This window comes from Halichoeres trimaculatus, unplaced genomic scaffold (genome assembly GCF_033239565.1).
Source record: "Halichoeres trimaculatus isolate MK-OKI-2021-1 unplaced genomic scaffold, fHalTri1.1 fHalTri1_scaffold_9, whole genome shotgun sequence".
In the NCBI taxonomy this organism is placed as follows: domain Eukaryota; kingdom Metazoa; phylum Chordata; class Actinopteri; order Labriformes; family Labridae; genus Halichoeres; species Halichoeres trimaculatus.
In genome coordinates, this window is record NW_027437188.1 from 12829317 (window position 1) to 12851747 (window position 22431).

At 41.8% G+C, this 22431-nt stretch overlaps 1 protein-coding gene across 7 annotated transcripts in view; it reads right to left on the bottom strand.

The window, feature by feature from the left end:
* Positions 1-22431, bottom strand: part of myo18ab (myosin XVIIIA b) — a 123612-nt gene that overhangs the window by 72766 nt on the left and 28415 nt on the right. For 2 of the 7 annotated variants that reach the window (XM_074679274.1, XM_074679273.1), the window contains exons 3-12: positions 8150-8215; positions 7559-7646; positions 7128-7234; positions 6837-7013; positions 6272-6482; positions 5395-5537; positions 5195-5295; positions 4786-4849; positions 3187-3331; positions 502-672 (exon numbers count right to left, since the gene is read on the bottom strand). In XM_074679274.1, the coding sequence (XP_074535375.1) occupies positions 502-672; positions 3187-3331; positions 4786-4849; positions 5195-5295; positions 5395-5537; positions 6272-6482; positions 6837-7013; positions 7128-7234; positions 7559-7646; positions 8150-8215 (1273 nt within the window). Of the gene's footprint in view, positions 1-501; positions 673-2113; positions 2126-3186; positions 3332-4785; positions 4850-5194; positions 5296-5394; positions 5538-6271; positions 6483-6836; positions 7014-7127; positions 7235-7558; positions 7647-8149; positions 8216-20240; positions 20401-22431 lie in introns of those variants that run through there. The other 5 variants (XM_074679276.1, XM_074679272.1, XM_074679275.1 and 2 more) reach the window with 5 other exon arrangements.

The window sequence follows — 22431 nt, forward strand, 5'->3', positions numbered from 1 at the left end:
TATAGAGCACATTTAAATCAACCAAAGTTGACTTAAGTGCTGCACAGATTAGACGCAACAAAAATAACAAGATACAATACTAGGATTAGGGATGGGTACCTTTCACATTTGAAACGATACAGTACAGTTAGTCAATTTGTTAAATAATAAAATCTCAATTTTTTTCATTTTACATATTTATTTTTTAATATATAACCTTGCAATGTCGTGTTTGTGTCCAACATAGAAAACCACCTACTTTTCCACTCCCTCACAGTCACAAGGATGCATTCAGGTACCCAAACATGGTACCTTTTCAATTTTAAGTAAGCGGTACCCAGTACTGTAGACAGAATTAGCATCAGTACCTATAAAAGCACCTAATTCGGTACACATCTCCAACTAAGATACATAAAATCATAAAAACATAAAACTGGAGCAAATATAAAATAGAATTAAAATTAAATTTCAATGTAATTGAGCCAAAATTACATGAAACACCCATCAGTCCATGGTTTTTACCTGAGCCGTCCCCTTGTCCAGCCTCGTCTGACCCCCCTCTGAAGGAGGTGGAGTGCTGCAGTCCTTTGGCCTGGTGCTTAAAGATGGAGGACGACAGCTCCTCCAAGGTGCAGCCCAGCAGGTAGGCTGCTTTCTGAGCCCACTCGTGACGTGCAAACTGGCGACGACCCACTAGGAAAGGAAAGCAGAGATACATTCAGATGTCAAAATATGAGCTTTAAATGAGGAAGACGACGAGGAGAGAGATAGATGAAGAGGAGAGGATGAAGATGAATAAACTGAGGCTTACAAGAAGAATGAAAAGCTTCCACAGATTAAAAATAATTATGATAAAATGAAATCAGGTTTGATGCGCGAGTCTAACAGAGGCTCTGTCTTCTCCAGGAGATATTTCTTCATGTAAACAATCACGACGTGAGGTGTTTGGAGGAAACTGATCGTGGGGAGGTGTGAAAAACAGACAGATAAGGTGTAAAGATTAATACTTTATTTTTTCATCAACAAAACTCTGACTGTTCATGTTTGTGTGTTTGTGCTCTTTAATATGATGCAATGAGAGGGAAATCTGACTCCTGTGCAGAAACTGAATCTAGATCATGGCCTACTGAGGATTATTTTAGTCCACAATAAACATGATGCCTTCAAACGCGCCTGCTTCTGTTGTTCAAACTGCAGGAAATTTCAGTTGCATCATACTCCAGTAAAACTCATCAATCATGTTGTATCATGTGTTTTTGTGTCAAATCGTGTCTTACCATATCTGATTACATCATATCATGTCCTACTCTGTGATTACATTTTGCAGGGTGTTGCGTTGTATCATATCTTGTGTCCTTAAAGGTGTAAAATATGTCCCAGAGAAGACTAAAAGCTGTTTCAGAGCTGGCTGCAGACATGAATTCTCAGCAGGAGGAATTTAAATTAAAGAATTAAATAAAAATAAATCTGGCATGTGAGGTTTGTGTTGGAAAGAGCCGATAAATCCAACCCAGATTTAGAATGATGATCGCCGGTCATCATCCCCGCCTCTCAGTCTGGGTTTGCATGAATCTGTGTGCGCGTGTGTCTCCATTTAAGTCTGGAGGCAATTCAAAGCCAGAGCGTGAGCCAGCCAATCAGAGAGCGCCGTCACAGAGCCAGAAAACAGACAGGAAGCTGCTGCCAAACAGAAACTTCAGGGAAATAAAAGTTGTGTGGTGGAAAGTCAGCAGGAGTGAGAATGGACGAACTCTTTTTTCGCTTCACAGAGCATGGCTTTGCGTTGGTGATGTGTTGCGTTGGTGTTGCATTGTGTTTGTGTTGTTGTGTTGTTGTTGTTCAAAGGCAGCTCAGGAGCTTAACATGGCCGACGCATTGGGGAATGAGAGAGAGCTTTAAAGGGAACAGCGAAGGTCTGATCTCTGTGATTCTCATCTCAGGGAACAGGATTGGGTGAGAGTGGAGAGGAAAAGAGGATGAAGAGAGAAAGAAGAGGAGGAGGAGAAACAATCAAAATGCTAATGACTGAAGGCCTGAGAGGAACGATAAAAGCATGGAGAGAGAAAACACAAACAGAAAACATCTGAAGGAAAGTTTTGTAGGTGAAAAACAACCAACAACTTGTTTCCATTACCTTCATCTCCGTCTGGGTTTGAGAGGGCGCAGCATGCAAACATGCAAGTAAAGACAGGAGTTAGAAAGAGGGAGAGGGACATCGTGGAGTCATCAGAAACTTTACAACATCAGCATCAAAACACCAACAGACAGGCAGAGTGACAGCCAGCAAAACCGCATGCTGAGGAAGAGCAACCAGAAGACCCTGATGGTCCAAGGAGCAGAGGGTCAACATACATCCTGACGGGCAAAGTCAGTAATGATCTAACTCTGGAGGTCTGCAGGTTAATCTGGTCCACCGTAGGAAAAAAACCTGAATTGAAGTGTATTTTCTAATTTGTTGCTTAATGCAAAGGATTTAAATTCTGTTTTGTTTGACTTCATGTCAATTTATTCTTTTCATATTTTGCAAAGCAGGTTAGGTTGAAGGTTAGGTTCATCCAAACACAACAAAACAGACACTGTTAAAGCTGTTAGAGATGTTAGAGATAGAGGACACTGTAAAAACTGGACATTTTTAAAGTCTTTCCATGTGAACGGGTGTAAAACCCAGAAATTTCACAAACTGGACTCTAAATTAAAGGAAGAGCTTAATAACATGCTTTAATGCACAGACTGAGGGAGAACCAGTCATCAGGGATGTTTTTACAGGAAGCTCTTCACCTGCAGTCTGTGAATTCATTCCAGTGTAAAGCCTGACACCTAGTGGATCTCTGCAGAACTACAGTCTGATGTTTTTTCTTGAGTTAAAGGATTAGTATTTTATTCTGTTCACTTTATCTGATGCTCCTCTGCACAGAAACACATTTAGCATTTTTTCCCTTTACACTACATAAACAGAGAGATGAGGTCTGTCGTCTTCTTCTCACTGTGCAGGACATTTTTTCAGCAGTGAGTCAGTGTTTTTATCCTGTGTGGGAAACCACCTCTGTGGGTCTTTAAATAAAAGAGGATGTGACGTCAGAGCTGAAATACACCAATAGGAGAGAAGGACAGCTCAGCTGACTGGACATGTCTTACAGAGAGATGGAGCAGCTGGGTTTATGTTTCATCCTGAAACAACTAAAGAGAGTAATAAGTGTGAGTCCTTACCTTTTGTGGCCCCAGCAGCCCCCAGGTGGTACACGGCCCCCAGGATGAGCCACAGAGCCTTCTGCTCCTCTGAAGAGATGCCGAGCACCTTCATGGCTGCCTGCAGCTTGGTGAACTGCTGAGAGGAGCGCTGTTTGTCCTCAGGCTGGAGGAGGAGACAAACAGAGACCTTAGAGATCCACAAGATCAGACAGCAAACCACAAAAAGTCACCTCATAAAGGTAGAGACTGAGCTGGACATCAACTCTGCTCTAAACTGACTGAATCTCAAATCTCTGCTCTGACTAGGGATGGGTACCTTTTACATTTGAAACAATATGGTACCAATGCCCGTTACCTAGCAATGGCATCTGTACACAACGGTACCAATTTTTTTTACTTTTGTATGTTTATGTGGTAATAAATGTTAAAAATAAAATCTCAAAGTTCTTCAATTTGATTGGTTGGATATTGGTTTCTCAATAAATAAACTTGCAATATTGTGTTAATGTCTAGCATAAAAAATCAGCAACTCTTCCACTCCCTCACAGTCACAAGGATGTGTTTAGGTACCAGATTACGGTACCGTTCGATTTGACATGAAATGGTACTCAGTACTACAGATGGATTTCGATCAGTACCTGTAAAAGTAATTAATTAAGCACCCATCCCTAGCGCTGTCATTTTTCCAACAGAGATCAGAGATCTGAGCAAGGAGGAGGATATTTTCTCAGTGATTGAACCTGTTGTAACACCAGTGTTTCAGGTAAAAACAGACATTTGAGGTGGATAATATACCCAGACTTATAGTTTTCCGTTCTTCCTGTGCTGTAGAGAACCTGTGTTTTTGTGGTGTCTGTATGACTCAAATCTTTAAGGTCAGATCCTCCACCATCGACCTCTGTGTCAGCTGTTTTTACGGCTGTGTTTGTCCTCTGGTCATGTGAAAAGAGAAACCTGATTCCTCAGACTCTGAGCTGTGACTCTGCTGCTGCAGCTACTGAACGCTGTTTTCCACCTTTACATTCGTATCACAGAAGGATGAAACATCAAAAAGTGAAATCTGATCAATCAGCTGGTGGGGTGAGAAAAAAATGTTTTTGTTTTATTCTTTGATCAAGACATTATTCTTATTTCAAGAAACTAAGGCAAAACATTTCTTTCACTTCACTGGCAGATTTTTTTTACTCCTTGTGAGCAATTCAGGGCACATTTTCTTCTTTAATATCTTAATATTAGACATTTTTTAGACTTGACAGCTGAATGTGGCTCAGTTTTTGTCTATTGAAACAGTTTATACTAGAAATAAGACACAAATGTGTTTGGATTCCAGTTTTCCAGTGAATTGATGGCTGTCTTGTTTTCTAGAGTCTCCCAGTAAAAAAAACATTCACCTTGTGTGCCCACCTGTCTTACCTGCACATCTATCCACATTACCTGATAAAAAACTATCAAAATGCACAAAAATCTATAAATAATAAATCTAGCATCAAACTTGATGCTTCATTTACTTTAAACTAAGTACTAACAAATAAATGACTGAAAGTAAAATGATTATGTGAATAAAACAATAGAAATAACTCCAACGACAATGAAAAGGTAGAATAAGGCTCTGATCACCTTGGACTGAGGGAGGATCCCAAATGCGCTGTTTTCAGCCAGGTGGTTAAAGTGCAGCTCTGTCCTGTTGGAGAGAAGAAGAGAGAAAAGAACTGGTGATATGTGTCTGGATTATTGTCTGCCGTCGCTCTGACGCAGAGTCAAAGGGAGTTTCTGACACTTCCCTTGTTGCATGAAATGTGCTCTACATAAGGTGATACCTGAAGCTGCCGAGTCACCAAACACATCAAAAAATAACCTGCCGGTTATGCTCTTTAAGACTTTTTCCTCAGGTTTGAATGTTCCTGTGATGGTTATATTTATTCCTCCCACCATCAAATTTGTACAAAATGAAAGCAGATGCTTGAAGCCACTAAACAACACAATGTAGGGTTTTATTTATGTAACACAAGTCTGCTGAAGGACTCACTTGAGGCTGCTGTCGGCTCCGGCCATCATGTAGTAAAAGACGTTGAAGGTGGACTCGGCCTCAGGTCGTCTGCTCACCCTCAGCTTCTCCAGCAGCATCGTCTGCAGGAGGAGAAACCGTCAGATGGAGCTAAGGATACAGTTTATCCAGCAGACATCTCTGAACCTCCTCAGACTGCTGTTACTAAAGCTGTGTGTTACCTGGATGGAGGCTGAGGCCACCTGTCCCGCCTGGTCGAAGTCCAGAGACACCACATGGGAGAAGCGGCTGGCGTTGGTGTTCATGGACGTTGAGCTGTTTCCAAAAGCCTCCAGGATGGTGTAGACAGCCTGCCACTTCTCAGCTGAGTCATTACACAGAAAAATAACATGTTTAGTCTCAGCAGTTGTTCTGGGGTATCTGAGTTTAGCTTTAACATCCTGGACTCTTTTTCATGAAACAGGAAACTTTAACTCCAGCTCATAGACGGGGCACACATTTCTGAATTCCATCAGCGAGAAAGACAAAACTGATGCAACAAAGAAAAATATCACCCAGCACTGATCAGAATCTCAAGATCTAACCAAGCAGGATGTTCTCGCAGCGGAGTGAAATTTAAATTAACTTCTCTTCTTGAAACAGTCCAACAACTGTTCCAGCATCAGCTGTCTCCCACACAGAGACAGAAATGTTATTGCGATGTCCTGAAGATGCTGAAGCTGCTCCATCCTTGAGTCTATAGCCTCAGAGTAAAAAACTGATTCAGCAACAAAAATCCAGATTGTTTCAAGCGCTCAGTGTTGTTGGAGTCTCTTTTTACAAAGATGTTGCTGAAAGGGAATTTTCTCTGCTCTCATTTCATCTTGTAGTGTCCAAATGATCAATACTCTCTCTACCAAAACAACAATCTGATTTGTGCATTATTTAAAAAAAAATTTACAACTCCCTTTTTCTATCAATTAATTTGTCTTTAAATTAGTCTCTGTAACCCTGAATAATATGGATTGTCAAAAAAACTCCAGCAGTTACTGTGTGTTGAACTGACTCACAGTTCTGAGACCCACATCATACTACAGTTTTGACCACCTGCAGACTCACCTGAGAAGATCTTGCCTGTGCTTCCAGCAATAGAGACCAGGTACTGGACCAGATGCTGGCAGTTTGTGGTCTTTCCGCTGCCGGACTTTCCCAGCAGCACAATGGACTGATCCTGTCGGGTGGTGAGGAGGTTTCTGTAGGCAGACTGGGCCACCGAGTAGATGTGGGGAGCAGAGTCCTCACGCCGACAGCCTTTGAACATGTGCATCACCTGATGGGAGGAGGAGGGGCACACAGGAAGGATTAAAATAAAATCCACAAAAACAGAGCTTTTGAAGGTGTCTGAAAGCTTTTCTTGATGTCAAAAGATTAAGACATTTTCAATCAGTTTGCTTAGTGTTATAATTTAAGAAAAAGTTTACAAATAATGCAAGAAATGTGAAATTAAATGTAATTTACTAAATTGTAGAACTGTCCCTAGTTCACTTTGAATCCAAAAGCAGGTTAGAAATTCTGTTTGAAGACTGAAAACCTTATATATTTATGCTTGTTTAATTCGTAAGACACACAACACCAGCATATTAAGTACAGATAATAAACACTGACTACAGTCTTCAGAGTTTACCTTCTCAGAGTACATGGAAGGCGTGCTGAGGGGGTTAATGACCACCATGTTGGGTCCGGCATAGCTGTGGATCAGGTTTCCTCCGTAGCGCTGCCTCAGACTGTGCATCACGCTCGACTCGTTCAGGTAGAGCAGAGAGGCCAGGTCCTCTGAGCGGTCGTACGAAGGAGGGTTAGCCTGAAGACAGAGAGACAGGTGATGGTCAGAGAAACCTGAGGAGGTATGAAGAGGCGATGATTCAGGATTTAACCTGTGTGTTATATTTGACCATCTTATCAACCTCCTGCTCACCTTTTCTATGTCATCTTCATCCACATCCAGTAAAGTCCCATCATGCTCCAGTTTTATTTTCACCTTCCCCTCTGGCAGAGAGCCAGCCTCAGTCTTCACCACGGTGGCTGGAAGGAAAGAAGCAGAAACTCTGATCAGTGTGAGCAGGAAACAGTCAGAGATCAGACTGCAGGTGAACGTTGGAACAAGAAGAAGTTCTTTATTTTTACGCCTGTGGGGATTTTTTTAGAAGAGCTTTTAGCTAAAGCCAGGACATGGTTAGCTTAGCATGCACACTGGAGGCAGAAGTCAACAGCTAGCCTCTTTCTGCTGCTGTGGGCTTTTTAAAAGTATCCCATGCCCTCTGATGTGTATGTCCTAACTATTGGAAAGATAATGCATGAAGGTGTGTTCCAGAAAAAGTAGTAATGGTGAGAGAAATCCTGTCTCACCCAGGGAGAATCCATCTTTGTGGACCAGCCAGACTTTCTCCGATCCATACCAGGCCTGCTCGGCAGCGATCTGCTCCTCTGTCTTTACCTGCAGGACACAGAGCCAAGGGAGAGATGTCAGAGGATAGCAGAGAGGAGACATACAGCTGGACCACACTGAACCGCACTGTAGTCCCAGGCTGATATCAGGACATGCTGAAGACTGTCAGGATGATGAGCATGCAGGAAGCTTCACAGAGCACTAGATGCTCTTGTGGGATGAGTGTGTGTGTATGAAAAAAAACAAACCACTTCAAGAGAGTGTAATCAACTCAACAGCAACCATAACGTAAAGAAAACCTGGCTTCAGTGAAACAAACAGGGACAGAAGTGAGGAAAACAGCAAAAAAAATATAATAAATAAATAATAATAATAAAATAATTACTCATGGTTGATTCAACTTCACACTGCTTCACAGGAAACTGTTCGCAAAACACACTGCAAGCAAAATGTGGACAACACAACACAGCACTCCACAGTGCAGGGGGTGGGGGGGGTTGGTGGATTATGAGCTAAAGGTGAGTCACACTCGGGTATGGAGCAGGTCAGACCTGGGATTGTTTAGCTGCAGCGTGAGAGGCCTGAAGAAGGGCCACGGGATCCTCTTCCACTGATCCCTGATGATTGTCAGCATGAAGAGGTCAAAGGTCACAGTTATAAATGAGAACCACATGTAGTTCAGACACAGAATGATGAAGGAGTGCACAGAGAAAAGGAGGTTAGTCTGCAGACCTGAGAGAAGAATCACATGTGTAACAGAAACACGTAGAAAGTGATTGACTGGTCTGCTTTTTTATAACAACACTGGGAGGAAGTCCGAGAAAAACTTCAAGTCTTATTTATCAGAGTCCAGATGCAGTGCTGAAAGGTGAATGTAAAGATTTTTAATCTATACAGTTTCCTTAATGGTGATTTTTATAATGAAACCTGAAACCTTTCATCTGATGCATCTGTGTAAGTGGTAAGCATCAGCCTCCTGTGGCCACAAACAGTACTACAACAACAACAAACACATGACCTCCTATAACCTTTTTTCCTGCTGTTTTCACTGATGAATGAGCAGCTTTGAAAAATACAAATATCTCTAAAAATAACAAAGAGTTATCCATTCTCATTGGGTTGTTTTGTTTTTATCTAAAACTTGTCAAAAATTTCTTAACAGTCAGAAATAGATCAGTACTTTAAACACATCAGTGAGTCTAGGCTCATCAAAGAAAAGCAAGACTCTTGTTTTTCAAAGCAAGAGAAGAGAGGAAATATGAAAGCTTAGACTCAGAAGATGGTTTAAAAAACTTATTTTGTGTCACACATTGTCCTCCATGCAGTACCTCTTAATTTATTTCACCACTTTCACCACCAAAAAAATAGAATAATGGAATAAAAAGGCAGCATGACAAGAAAACTCTTTATGACCAAAAACATGAATGCTCAATAACCCATACACAACATGCCCACACTCCCTGCTTTAAGAATAAAAACACCACACATGCAGGAGAATCACAGCGTACCCTCCGTCAGAGCTCATGCAGTTTACCCCTCTGCAGTAACATCATGCCACTGTGTTTAAAAAAACTGGAGAATGTAGCAAAGATGAACAAAAAAGGACCTAAAAGAAAGCTTCTGAATGACCAATATTAAACCAGGCAGTAAAGGTCGTCATGTGAGTGAAATACTAGGGCTGCAGCTATCAAATATTTTAGTATTCGAGTATTCTACTGAAAATCCCATCGATTAATCGAGTAATCGGATAAAATACATTTTTGTTTAGTTAAAGAGCAGTTATTTTTCAAATGAAATTTTTTTCTCTTCAAGAGATAGAATTTTCTGATACAGCATGTCAATAAGAGCACTTGCTTTGGTAGCTCCAAAATTTGTAAACACACTTTGACACATTTTTTGAGCCTTGTACATCTCATCAGATGTTGCGGACCCAAATGGCATCCGTTTTGTAGAATGACCCATCAGTCTCCAAACTCCAGAGAAGAAGCTAGATTTGTTGCTAGTTGCTATTTTGTATAAGAGGTAGCTTGAGGGGTCTGAAAACTCTCTTAATATGGCCTCAGCTCTATTTGAAATACCACTCTTTGATTTTTTTTTTAAATCAAAGGATTCCGCGAGGTGGAGAAGATTACTTGAGTGTTTTTTGAACTCGAATACCTCAAATCATTCAAGGAATCGTTTCAGCTCTAGTGAAAACCAGCCTGTTGAAACACAAATTTAGATCTAGAAACCAGAATCATGATGGAGAGTCTTCTGGTGCAGTTCTGCCAGAATTAAATCTTCAAATAACTCAACAGTAATTCTTATTTTAGGGGATTATATAAACTCTGTCACTTCTTACCTAACAAGGTTATCACCCAAACACAAACGGAGATGGTTGGTGTTTGTTGCTTTGTTTTGCAATCACTCCACCCACTAAAATAGCTCATGTTCTACCTCCTCTGAAGCTGACAGGGTTTTAGATTCCTCACCATGTTACTATTTCTACAGCTACATTGTTTTTTACGTGTTTCTCTCCTAAATGAAGCTAAACATGTCTCAGATTTATCCCTTTAGAGGTTAAATATATGTAACATTTTCAAGAAGTGTACAGAGGCTGCTTTTTACAATCAGACTTGTCCAAGGTATAGAATGTAAATATGTCTATGCCTTCAAACAAACCCATGATATAAAACTAACTGTCAGTTTCTGTTGCTTACAGACAAACACAGAGGTTGAAAACACTACAGGAAAAAGAAACAGGGGGGTAGAAGAGGGAAGTTAGAAGGATTTGAGGCCTTACACTCTGACACGTCACACGAGTACAAATTCCAGCCAGGAGGCCCAGAGGAAGGCTGCAGGGCTGTGGTACCTGAAGGGGGCCCTGGGGCTGGGGGACCACGGGGGACACAGGGGCTCGGACAGAAGACGACACACTGACTGCCGGCTCCAGCTTAGCCACAAAGCAGCCACAGAGACACAACGACAGCCAGCAAAAGCAGCGTGAGTACAGCATGGAGAGAGGAAAAGATTGAGGGAGAGAAGAAGAAGAAGAAGAAGAAGAGAGGGTCAACATGAAGAGTGGACAGAGAAGAAAACAAAGAGGAGCATGGAAACATGACACAGTGATGGAGAGTGATGATATTTCAGTGAGGAACAATGGAGGTATCTGAGGTAACTGTCAGGATGAGGATGTGGCAAACAAAGACAGATGAACAGCAAGGTGATTTACAGGGGCACCGAAGATCCTCATCAGGCGTCTCTGAGCCTCTTCAGTGGGACTGAGCGGCGCTTCCTACAGGTCAGAGCAGCAACACATCGACACTGAGCCAACAGATATATAAGGAGCAAAGCCGTGACAAAAACTTACAAAGCAGAACACAGATATCACATTCACTCCTTCATCAGTTAAAACTACCACAGCACACTGCAACAGCTCTTAGTTTACTGTTGGATCTAGTCAGTTAGTGGTTCTACCTCACGAGGAGTCTAGTCCACCTTAAACACCATGCAACAGAAAACCAAATTCAGACACCGAGACTGTGCCGTCTGTGCAAAAAATGTTTTTAACACAAGATGCAACAAAACACAAACAAGTGAATAAATGAGGCAAGATTAGCTCCAGATAAACTGAAGTACAACTAACAACCTAGTAGACAGACTTGTTTATAGTCCCTTCAGCTAGTGGTGTGTCTGGGATTTGCTCTACATGGGTCTACAGCTGGTGACTAAACAGGTAACAGGTAACTCAGGACTACTGGAGTCTTTCGTTTGGAGAGTTCTCCATAGGGGGAAACTCTCCTCAACAGGACTTATGGGCTGCTTTCTGCTGTGAAACAAACTACCGTGCCTGTTTTGTTGTTGATTCTGCCTCAGGAAAGGGTTTCACAAGAAGGGTAGGAAGTACAAAGCATGTAACTGAAAGGTCGCTGGACTGGGAGGCTAGGGTTGAGATGTAAACAAGTACTGGCATTAAACAGCAATGTGTTTTTTTGGTCTTTATTCCGTCCCTTTGGTGCCCCTGTATTATCTTTATATGCCTCTGTGTGAAACACTTTGTTTAAGCTGGTCTTTTTAAGGCTACCAGCTCCACAAACTCCCTTGCCCTCTGATTGGCCAGTCCTCTGGAGGCCTGTCGAGGGTGGAGCTATGGGCAGACCTAGGTATCTTGAAAATCAAACAGAATAAAGAACAAAGCTTGCAAAAGGACCAACCATCCAAACATTAACTGACTTCGTTCTAAAGATACTGAGTTAAAAAATATCACTCTATAATTTTCCTTACTTGACCCGTAGTTTGCTTGTAATTGCGTTCAAGTCACTGTGTCATTGTGCAAACACGTTATCAAAAGTCTGACTCCTCAGTCTCGTTACTTCAAACATGCATTTCAAAGCTCCATGCACTTTCCACACCAACGTCCTGAATGTCGACCAGACGTGCAGAGTGTGCACACTGTACCTCTTGTTGACTGACAGTAGGTTGCTGAGGGGGAATGATGACCAGGGAGGGAGAGGTTGGGCCAGGTCTAGGACGAGGGGGGTTGGGGCTTACTGGAGTTGGAGAAGCTTTAGGAGCTGGGGTGAACCGTGCTGGGGGAGATAAGGGGGAAGGTTTTTGTGGCACTGGGGTGGCAGAGGGAGGATTGACTGGAGCCAGTTTTGTAGCAGTTGCTGGTTTGGGTGCAGGTACGAAGCCAGGCGGTGGAGCCAAAGATGAAGGCTTTGGAGGGGGGATGAAGCCAGGGACTGTTGGGAAAGATGAAGGTCTGGAATGAGCAGGTTTGGTAGGTGTTGGAGCAGAGGGAGCAGGTGGAGCAGAGGGGGCAAGTGGAGCAGAGGGAGCAGGCGGAGCAGAGGTCTTGATAGATTGCTTAACAGCAACCACAGGAGCTTTGACTTCCTGTGTAGCTGGACCAGAACTTGTCTGTTTCTGGTGGACCACCTGCTGCTTTGGAGCAGGTTTCTCCTCTTTCTTCTGCTCTGGCTCAACATGTTCCTCTTTCTTCTCAGGTTTTTGCTCCAGCTCAAGTCTTTCTGGACGTTCATCTTTACGTATTCGTGGGCGGGGCTCCCTGGTCCTACCTCTGACCATGAAGCTCGTCAATCCTCGAGAAAAGTCATCTTTCTCTTCTGTTTTGATGACATCATGTTTAAAGGAGAACCCTGAAACCCCAGGGGCTTTGGGGGCAGCTGAAGGGGGTGCTTGTAATGGTTTTACTGGTTCAGGAACTGGCCTGGCTGCTTCACAAGCTTTGTCTGATGGTGGTGTTGGCTCAGCGGCCTCTTCCTCTTCCCTGGGCAGGACCTTTCTGACAACACGTCGTACCACTTTTACCACCTTCTTCCGTGTCAGACCCTGGTCCTCTGTAGCCTCCATCTGGGTGGTGTTGGTGCCTGGATGTATGATACTCCCATTGGCCGTACCATTGGCCGTACCATTGGCCACACCTTTGGGGATTATACCATTTTGCTCTCGCCCACTGTTCGTAACTGGTTCTGGGATCACAGCAGCTTTTGGTGGTTCTGGACTCCTAAAACGGTCTGCTTTATTTGTTGTAGGTTCAGGGCTTTTAAATCTCTCTGGTTTGTTTGTGGTAAGTTCAGGGCTTTTGAATGGCTCTGGTTTGTTCGTGGTAAGTTCAGGGCTTTTGAATCGCTCTGGCACTGTCACAGATGGTCTTGCTCTTGGTGGGGAAGGACTCCTGACCCTGGGCACTGACTCTTTGGGAGGATTTGGACTTTTTGCCCGGAATAACCCCCTACCAGGGTCTAGTGCTGGAACTGATTTTGCCCGGCTGAGTGCCCCATCACTTTCTGGCTACTCGAAGAGAAGAAAAAGAGGAGGTATGAGGGCATGAAGAATGTGTGAGGGAATCTTTAAGCTGAGTTTAATGTCGGTATAGTCCTCATGTCCATCAATAATTAAAGACACAGAGACCTTTAGACATTTTTCATGAGAACAACAGGTGTAATTCTTCATCAGTTATCATGTCCACTTGGATTGGTGCATGGATGGGATTTAAAAACCAAGAGGCTGCATATCTGTGATGGTTTTTGCAAATGAACTCAAGACTCAAAGGACTCACAAACCATCCTACTGGACTTTAATGCCAGTCTTTTAACCAAACTTTTTGCATTAGAAACAATTCCAAGTAGTATTTTTAACACTTTGGATTTATACTTTCCAAATAAGAGCTACAGATATGTAGGAACCAAGGCACAAATTCTTCAAAAGAACAATATTTACTTACACTTTTAGCCTCCGGACTATTCTCGTCTTTAATCTAAACATGATGATATAAAAAGAAAACAAGATCAAAATTTTGTCACCCCACTAAGTTTTTGTCCATCACACCATGCAAGCTTCAAGACATGCCAACCAAATGCAACAAGACAATCTTTGCCCTAAAATGAGCTCTTTCTTCAGAGTAAAAAATCTGCCATTCTGCTGAAATAACAAAAGAGTAAAAGTACCCGCTGTGTCCAGCCAGTAGCATGATAGGTGCCAAGTCTAACAAAAAGGTTATCTGATAGTATGTGATTATGACTGAGAGTGGAGGATGTTACAAGTCTTAGTGCGATTAAGATTAAAGCCCACGCTGATCAACAGACGCACGTTAGTGTGAAAACACTGGAACACCATGCAGAGCTGGATATGACACTTCCCTTTTGCTCCCAGAATGAAAAGCGAGATGAAAATGCCATGGTGTCTGATCTGCTGTCATGGGCTGTGATGGATCAGATCACAGGAGGAGGAAGAAGAGGGAGAGGAGGGAGGGTACTGTAGAAGGAAGAAGGATGAGAACACAGAAACAGATGAATATTATTGTGGGCTCTTTAGGCTGCAGAGATCAGGAAATTATCCAAAAACAGACAGAGACACGTTGATGGGACAGCAACAAATGTTTGCTGATTGTCCTTAAACACTATCAGCTGCTGCAAAATGCTCATGTGCTAACACTAGAAAGAGAGAGAACATCTCTCCAATCCAGTGCTAGCTTCTCTAGATTAGCTCCCCTTAAAGTCTAGGAAATCCGTCCTAACATCACACTTCCAGCAGGCAGCCTACTCATCGTACCTACAGCCTCTAAAAGTAGTATGGGAGGTGGGGCCTTCAGTTATCAGGCTTCTCTCCTTTGGACTCTAGAGTAGGGATGGGAATCGAAAACCAGTTCCTGTTGAGAATCATTAAAAAATGTTTCAATCCATTGACATTGTTAGCCTTTGTGCTTGATGATTCCCTTAACAATTCTTAACACTACGCCAGAGCTGCAGGACCTTACATGACCAGTCTGCTGCAGCTATCTAAGCTAAGCAGGTGGATAACAGTTCCCCAAGAAAACTGAATCAGGATTTTCTGCTTGAAGTTTAACTGAAGAACTGAACTCACAAAGAAATGAAGATTACTCCCTCACAGGAGATTCCTACTCAATACATTCAATATGGTATAAATCTCCTTATTTACCAAAAATGATACAAACAAAATAGCGCTAGCTTGATGCTAATGTAAGAATTTCAACTTTCGTTAAAGAGACATATCACAGCTACTCTTTGTAAAAATACTGGAAACTTCAAATGTCAAAATACTTGCAGTTATGTGCTGGGTCATGGCTAACTTCATATCTACAGCAAGGCTCCAAACAACTTAAAATAATGCTATAACCACTTTGAGACGCTAGATGGCCTACTTGAGTCAATAATGTATTACAAAACAGTACATCAACATCACATGACGTACAATTTTTACTTATTTCTGTAAATTTTTACTTATTTCTGTAAATTTATGCCCAGAAATACCCAGATCCATTGATCAATTGCATACAGATTCACTTATAAACTCAATTTAATCTTGTTGACACAGAAAACCTGTAAAGCTATTTTTCAACAGAGAAAAATCACAAAACGAATTGAAAAGGGAACTGATAAAGAATCTAATCGATAAGGGCACTGATATCAATAAAATCTATCAATACCTACCAACCCCTAATCAAGAGAAGGATTAAAAAGTATCAGATCTTTCCTTGTTGATAAAGCTTATAGTTAGAGCTGACTCAGGGCTAGACCAGCTCTTAGTAAAGCTGCCATAGACTTAGACTGCTATAGGCTCAGACAGGACCTCAGAGAACCAGGTCCACCAACAGCCTGTCTCTTGTTTCGGATGTTCTCATGGATCAAAGCCTGAATACATCAGGTGATTAAAAATCAAAGACTGTTCACAAAACAATAGGTTGATGGAATAGGTGGTGATGAGAGCAGGTTACGAGAGTTAGGGAGCATGAAGGGGAGAAAAACACACTCATCCTTCATAGATTCATAGTTTGTCAACACTGGCAGAGCCACATGTTGGTGAAGCCATGAAGATGGCTGAAACCAGCAGATGAAGAAAGGTTAAGGTGCACCACTCACAAACATTCAAAGATTGTCACTCTTCAACTCCATAAAGCATCAGTTTATATGATGTACAAACCAGCTAACCTTGACAAAAGGTGAATATTTTTGGTAAAAGGAACAAATTGCTTCCAAGGAGGGATGTAAACGTGTGTCCTGGCCTTCAGACCAACATCACTGCCTAATATTTATAATCAGAACAAATGTATGATGTCGTAAATTTGCATCAAGCCCCTGCCAAGCCTCAGTTAAATCAATATTAAGCTCTCAAACCAGCGAGGATCTGTCCAACCAATTAAAGAGGGGGAGTGTTGACCAAACCAAGCCAAAGACAGCACCTGCTGACAGCTTTCAGACGCCATTTTTCTACCATGGAGTCACGTCACAACTTCAGTGTGTGCACAAATGTAGCCATGGTGCTGACTGCCCTAGATTTCATTAGACCCCTCACTGTTCATGGCCAAAGTTTTTTCATGGTATTAAAATAATTCAGACCTTTGGATTGGCAGGCAAAAAAAGATTAAAAATAGCTGGATTTATTTTTCTGATTATTGACTTTTATGAGAAAATTCAAACCAGAAAGGGATGCTTTGACTCTGGAAAACTTCACCCCCCCAGAGGTCACCAAACCAAGGTTTTATTGAGTGTTTCTCACTATACCAGTCTGAATATTCTGTGCAGGACATAAGGAAAGCTTTAACTGGAAGACTCTGCTTTTGAAGAAGTGACACCTCCACTGCTCCTCCGATTAAACTCTCCTGCGTGAGGGACAGAGTCCAGGTCTGGATATATCAGTGCTCACTGAATTAGCACACTGACTAGAGGGCTTATTTTTGGATTAGACACCGGTACTGTAGGGCTGTGGGCCAGAATCCTCTGTCAGAGAAAGGCCAAGAAGGCAAATCAGACCGGCATGAGTGGCTGCTGGGTCATACATGACAAACATCTTGTTCATATTAAGCTGTGTGAAGACGTGATAACAGATCACACCAACCAACAGACCAAACAATTTCACTGACTCTCTGAGAAACATTAACATTTAATAAAACCACTGTTATTGTACAGACTTCCTGCTCAGGTAACCATGTGACGCCATGTTTGTGAGTCTGTATGCATGAACTATCTGAGCCATAAACGGTACAAACAGGACATGACCACACCAGAGAGACACAGAGGATTGTTATAGCACAGTGACGGCACATTCCAAACAGTCATCAAGGGGAGCTCTGATTTATTAAACGCATCCTTTAAAGCAGAGTAAAACCCTATTTACTTACAGATTGAGTACACATGTTAAAGCTGACTCTGTTTGTTCCCATACTTTTCCAATATTTACCTTCTCCTGTCGAACATGTCAGGACATGTTTGACTTTATCATCCTGTTGTACTGTCTCTTAGCTGAGCTTTCTCCTAAAGATGCTATCAGATCATACATTGACAAGATGCTACTGAGCTGCACGTTTTCTCTGTTGTGGTTACTGAAATCCTGGAAGGTACCTGAATAAATTACGACAGAATTAAACTAGAGGCAAGAAGAAAATAAAAAACAATCTAAGGGCATAATCAATCTGTATGTAAAGGTAAGCTGGTATATACTACAAAACAAGACAACAACTTCTTATAGATACTCTACAGGATGGTCTCAGCTGAAACTGATACTCAGCTGACACATCAGTGCATCATTCACCACATTGACCCAAATATAAGATGTGTTTTTTTGTTGTTGAAAATAATCTGAAAAAAGTGGGGTCATCTTATAGTCAGGCTTGTCCTATAGTCAGATAAATATCCTATATTTTGCCTGGGTTAGAGCTCAGTCGGTTTGCCAACGTGGTCTTTACCCTGAAAGCCTGTTTGCAGGCAGAGGAGTTACCACTGAACACAACTCAAACATACACCAAACAGAATCTGAGAACATAAGAATAACGCCCAAGGCTCTAAGAGGTAAGACTTCATCCTCACACTACAGCTGGTTGAACGTTGGACACTTAACTCTGGTGCTGATGTGTCACAGAGGATGTTGTTCAGCGGCCTGCAGAGTCTGAGAGGAATGCTAAAAGGTAAGAGAGTTCATACGTCCACACAGCAACGAACAGGGACAGCAGCTGCTCCCTGCTGAACGGATGCTGACAGTCAAGGAGCTCAGAGTGGGTTTAAAGTGGACGACTAGCAAAAAAAAACAGCTTTTACAGGATTCTATTCTGAGAAACAGGAGGATTACACTAAAAGTCCAAATATATCAAACGTGATCTGAGAGATGAGGCTTCAAAACAGCAGCAATCTAATGCTCCAATAACAAACAACAACCAGAGTCACACACACACACACACCTGAGCAAAAAATGAAATCTAAACAAGTGTTTGTGTCTTACCTGTAATCAACAGACTTAATCTGAGCTATATTCACCTGACAAGTCCAGTCAAATGTCTTCATTTACCACAAGCATTGAGTTTTTATTTAGTATCTTCAAATAAGATTTTTTTCCTGGACTTTCAAGGTAGTGCGGATCTGATTAGGTCTAATAAGACCATCTTTACTCAAATACAAACACTTGGTTAAGTTTCTAGTTTTTTGGATGGATCCATTCTCACAAACAGATCTGGAACCATGAGAATAGGATTAAAACAGGGGTCTAAGACACTAAAAACACAGCACTAAAACACATTTTAAAGATCTTAAAACTACCACTTTTTTACTTTATTTTTTCACTAAGACGATGTCCTGTCACGGCTGACAATAAAGTGATTTTATTTTATTTGTGAAAGGCTGCTCAAGTTAAATGACTGTACCTGTTTGTAGTTTAAAAACAAATCTCGGGGATTTGGTCAGAATATCTTGTGAAAATTAATCTCATTAAACTATAAATGCACGAAACACAGCCTGGATTCAGAGTTAAACTCTCTTGCATTTGCTTGGTGATTAAATGTGTGAACTATGCCAGAAAATAAAGTGACTTGGAGAATATCATCAGTGCAACAAATTCAATCTGAAGCTCTAGGATATGAAATAATTAAAAGTGATGAAAACAATATGGTAGCACAAATTGCTGTAGAAAAAAACCTCAGCGTCAATTCACAATCATGATCTAAAAACAGAGATTTGTTAAACAGTGATGATGAGGCGGGATCACCCCCATGTGCTAAGCTATTGCGCTGAAACAATTACCTTGAGTTAGCACTAAGATTTTACAGAGTTTATGAAATTTACATTTGATCAATGGAAGAAAACAAACCCTGAAAATGTGACATGGAGTCAAAGGATGAAAAAAACACTGAATCCCAGACAAAGACTACACTTCCCAGCAGTTTCCTCCCCAGCACAGGAGCCTGTATCCTCAAGAAACCTGCCTCTCTTTGTCCCACACAGTTCTTTATTTTACAAACCCATCACTCTCTCTGAGTGACATTCAAGTAGGAAACTATCAAAAATGAGAGCAGAGCTGTTTTTGTTTCTTTGGTCAATTTTTTCCCTTTCATTTGGAAAATGAGTCGAGCTGCCCCCCTCAGCTAATTCTCTTCTAAAAATAGTTCCACCGGCCGTGGAGCCTCACCGCCCCACATGTCACAGATTTCAAACCAGCTCCTCGTAAAGTGTTCACCATGTATTGTTCTACCTGTCAGAGAGGTAATTCCACGACTCCTGTTTGTATCCAAAGAGTCCACACAGGTCAGCAATGAGCTCCAAAAACTGTCCAAAGTGTGGGAGATCTGCTCGAGCAGTTTGAGTCTCACAAAGTGGAAAGAGAACAGGCGAGGTGAGCAGGGGGAGAGCTCTGATTGGACGGTTATTCCTGACAGAGACAGACAAGAGCTGTGGGGACAGCTGTTGTGATATGAGGGCGCTGAGAGGGGTAAAAATAGGAAGCTCTGCTCTCCAGGCTGGACGGGTCTGCCATGAAACCCCCAACACCTCCAACACACACACCTCCTCCACAGAGCCACCAGCACACACACACACACAAACACACACACACACACATGCTACAGCAGCTGGTGTCGTCTCAGCTGCTGCTGTGTGAGCACACAAGTGTGTGTGTGGGTGTGCGTGTCTCTGTGTGCAAACACTGCTAACAGTCTGTTAATATCGTTGAGCACGTTCTGAGCATGACTGTGGGTCAACGGTTGTGCAGCAGGTAGCTGATGATGGAGACGAGAGGCTACGTTTAACATTCAATCTGATCCAAAGCACATCTAAAAATCATAAACAGCTCCAAAGTTCAAACAGGAGAGAACCTGGGGAGAAATACGAACCATGATGCTGTGTAAACATGACGTACCTGAACACACCGTCCCGTCATCTCTCAGTTGTTTAATCCAACATCAACACATAAACCTGTAAGCTTCTTACTCCTGTTTCCTTTAGCTCTTTCTCTGCTCTTCTTTCCTAACATCTGCTTCAGCTAACAAACACACAGTCCACATCTCTAGATGTGAGTGTAGGAGGTGTTGTCTTCCTGTATGAAACGGTCGTGTGCAGCAGAGAGGAAGAAGTCTGAGCGTTTAAAGGAAGACAAACGCAGAGAAAAGCAGAAGCAGAGTTCAACAAACGACCAGAAACACAACCACTGGCAGAGGGTGAGCTCATCCTACTCCTCTGAAGCTCACCCTCAAAACACAACCACAACAAAAATGTGGCTTTTGAGTGTTAGCGTAACACATGTATTAAAGCTGACTTTGCCGATTTTCAAAGCAAACTAACCACAAAACAAGTCATTTAATGAAATCAGAGAAAAATCAGGCTATGACCTTTTTGTGCAATGACATTTTTATGAGCCAGAACCAAAGACATTCAGGTGTCATTGGAGGGGGGAAGAAAGCAGAAACACACACTTTCTTAACTTCGTGACATTCAGCATCTGATAAATCAAACATCTAAATCAGTCAATCAATTCAAAAATATAACTGTAGGTTTGAAAGAACTTGAAGCTTTGCTCCTGATGCATGAATCATGAATAAAGATGTCAGGGTTTGATAAAGAAGACAGAACAAGGCCCTGTGTTTTGATTTGATGTTAAAAAAAAAAGCTGCTTGCGAGCTCAGTAATTCGACACGTCTTGTTGTATAAATACAAAAACCCATCTCTGGCTGTAAATCTAGTAAAATACACACAGGGTGGAATGAGTGGATTAAGAAAATAGCCATCTTTCAGTTCAACACATGTGCAGCTGCTGCACCTCTGCTGTGTAACCACAAGAGGGAGCCAGAGGAGTGAGCACAGCGCCACACAAAGCCTCCTTTCTTTCCCCGTGGCTGCCATGATATCCAGAAAGGAAACGTCACAGTGGGATCAATAACACACTAACAAAGTGTGCTGTTAGGGGGACAGAGTGACAGCTTTAGTCCAGCTGACAGAGAGCAGGAGGAGCAGCAGGAGGAGGAGGAGGAAGAGGAGGAAGGAGCACGGGCTGGCCTGTGTTGGGAAACTGAGTGCAGCTTAAAGAAGAGGGTGGGGTAAGAAGAAATGCAGTGATGTAACAGTGTTCAACACAGACAACAACTATTATGAATGGAAAGGAAGTGTGTAACATGGAAAGGAGCTGCTTCACAGCCAGCTGAGAGGAAAACAGGAGAGTGTAAGTGTGAAACTCCCCATAAATAACCCCAGAAAGTCCCCCTCAGGCATCAGCCAAGAGAGGGGTGAAGATGTGGACGTCTGGGTTGATGGAGAGAGTCAGGAGAAACTGTGCAGGCAGTTCAGTTTAGAGTATAATCTGTATAAGAGATGGTGATGATACACGAAGATTTCACACTGAGAGGAGTTTCTAATGGCTCACTCTGATTTCCTTTGAAAGATATTTTCAGGTAGCTTTAAAAGTTGCTGTGAAATCACACATTTGGTTTGGTCACTCCCTAAGCGACAGACATAAGGATGGAGTCTGGTTTTTTGAAAGCTCCTGTGATGAGTTATAACTGTTTTAAACAGACTGTAACACAGAGAACTCTTTATGGCAGGGGTCTGCAACCTGCAGCTCTGGAGCCTCATGCGGCTCTTTGACTCCTTTGCGGTGGTTCCTGTAGTTTTGAAAAATGTTATTGACACAGAGAATTATTTTATTATTTTTCTTACAGAGGGTATTAATGATAGTGACACAGATGATAAATAAAATGACAGTTTAAAGTTCTGCAGTACTAAATATGTAACATCTTGCAATAAAGCTGTTATTTTTTGTGATTTTTGCTTTTTTTTCTGACATTTTTGGAAGAATTTTTAATTTCAATTTTTGACATTATTTCAAATTTAGTAAAGAATTTCAAATTTTTCAGTTTTTATTTAAATCTTTTTTTTTTTTGCAATTTTTTAGAAAATTGTATTAAGTTTCTGACAATTCATACAAATTTTAAAATTGCATTATTTAGGTTCGAATTTTTTTTTTTTTTTTTTAATCTTGCTTGGATAATTATTCACTAGATTTTTACTCTGTTTAGAATTTTATACACTTTTTTTGTCTTTATTGTGAAGATAACCTA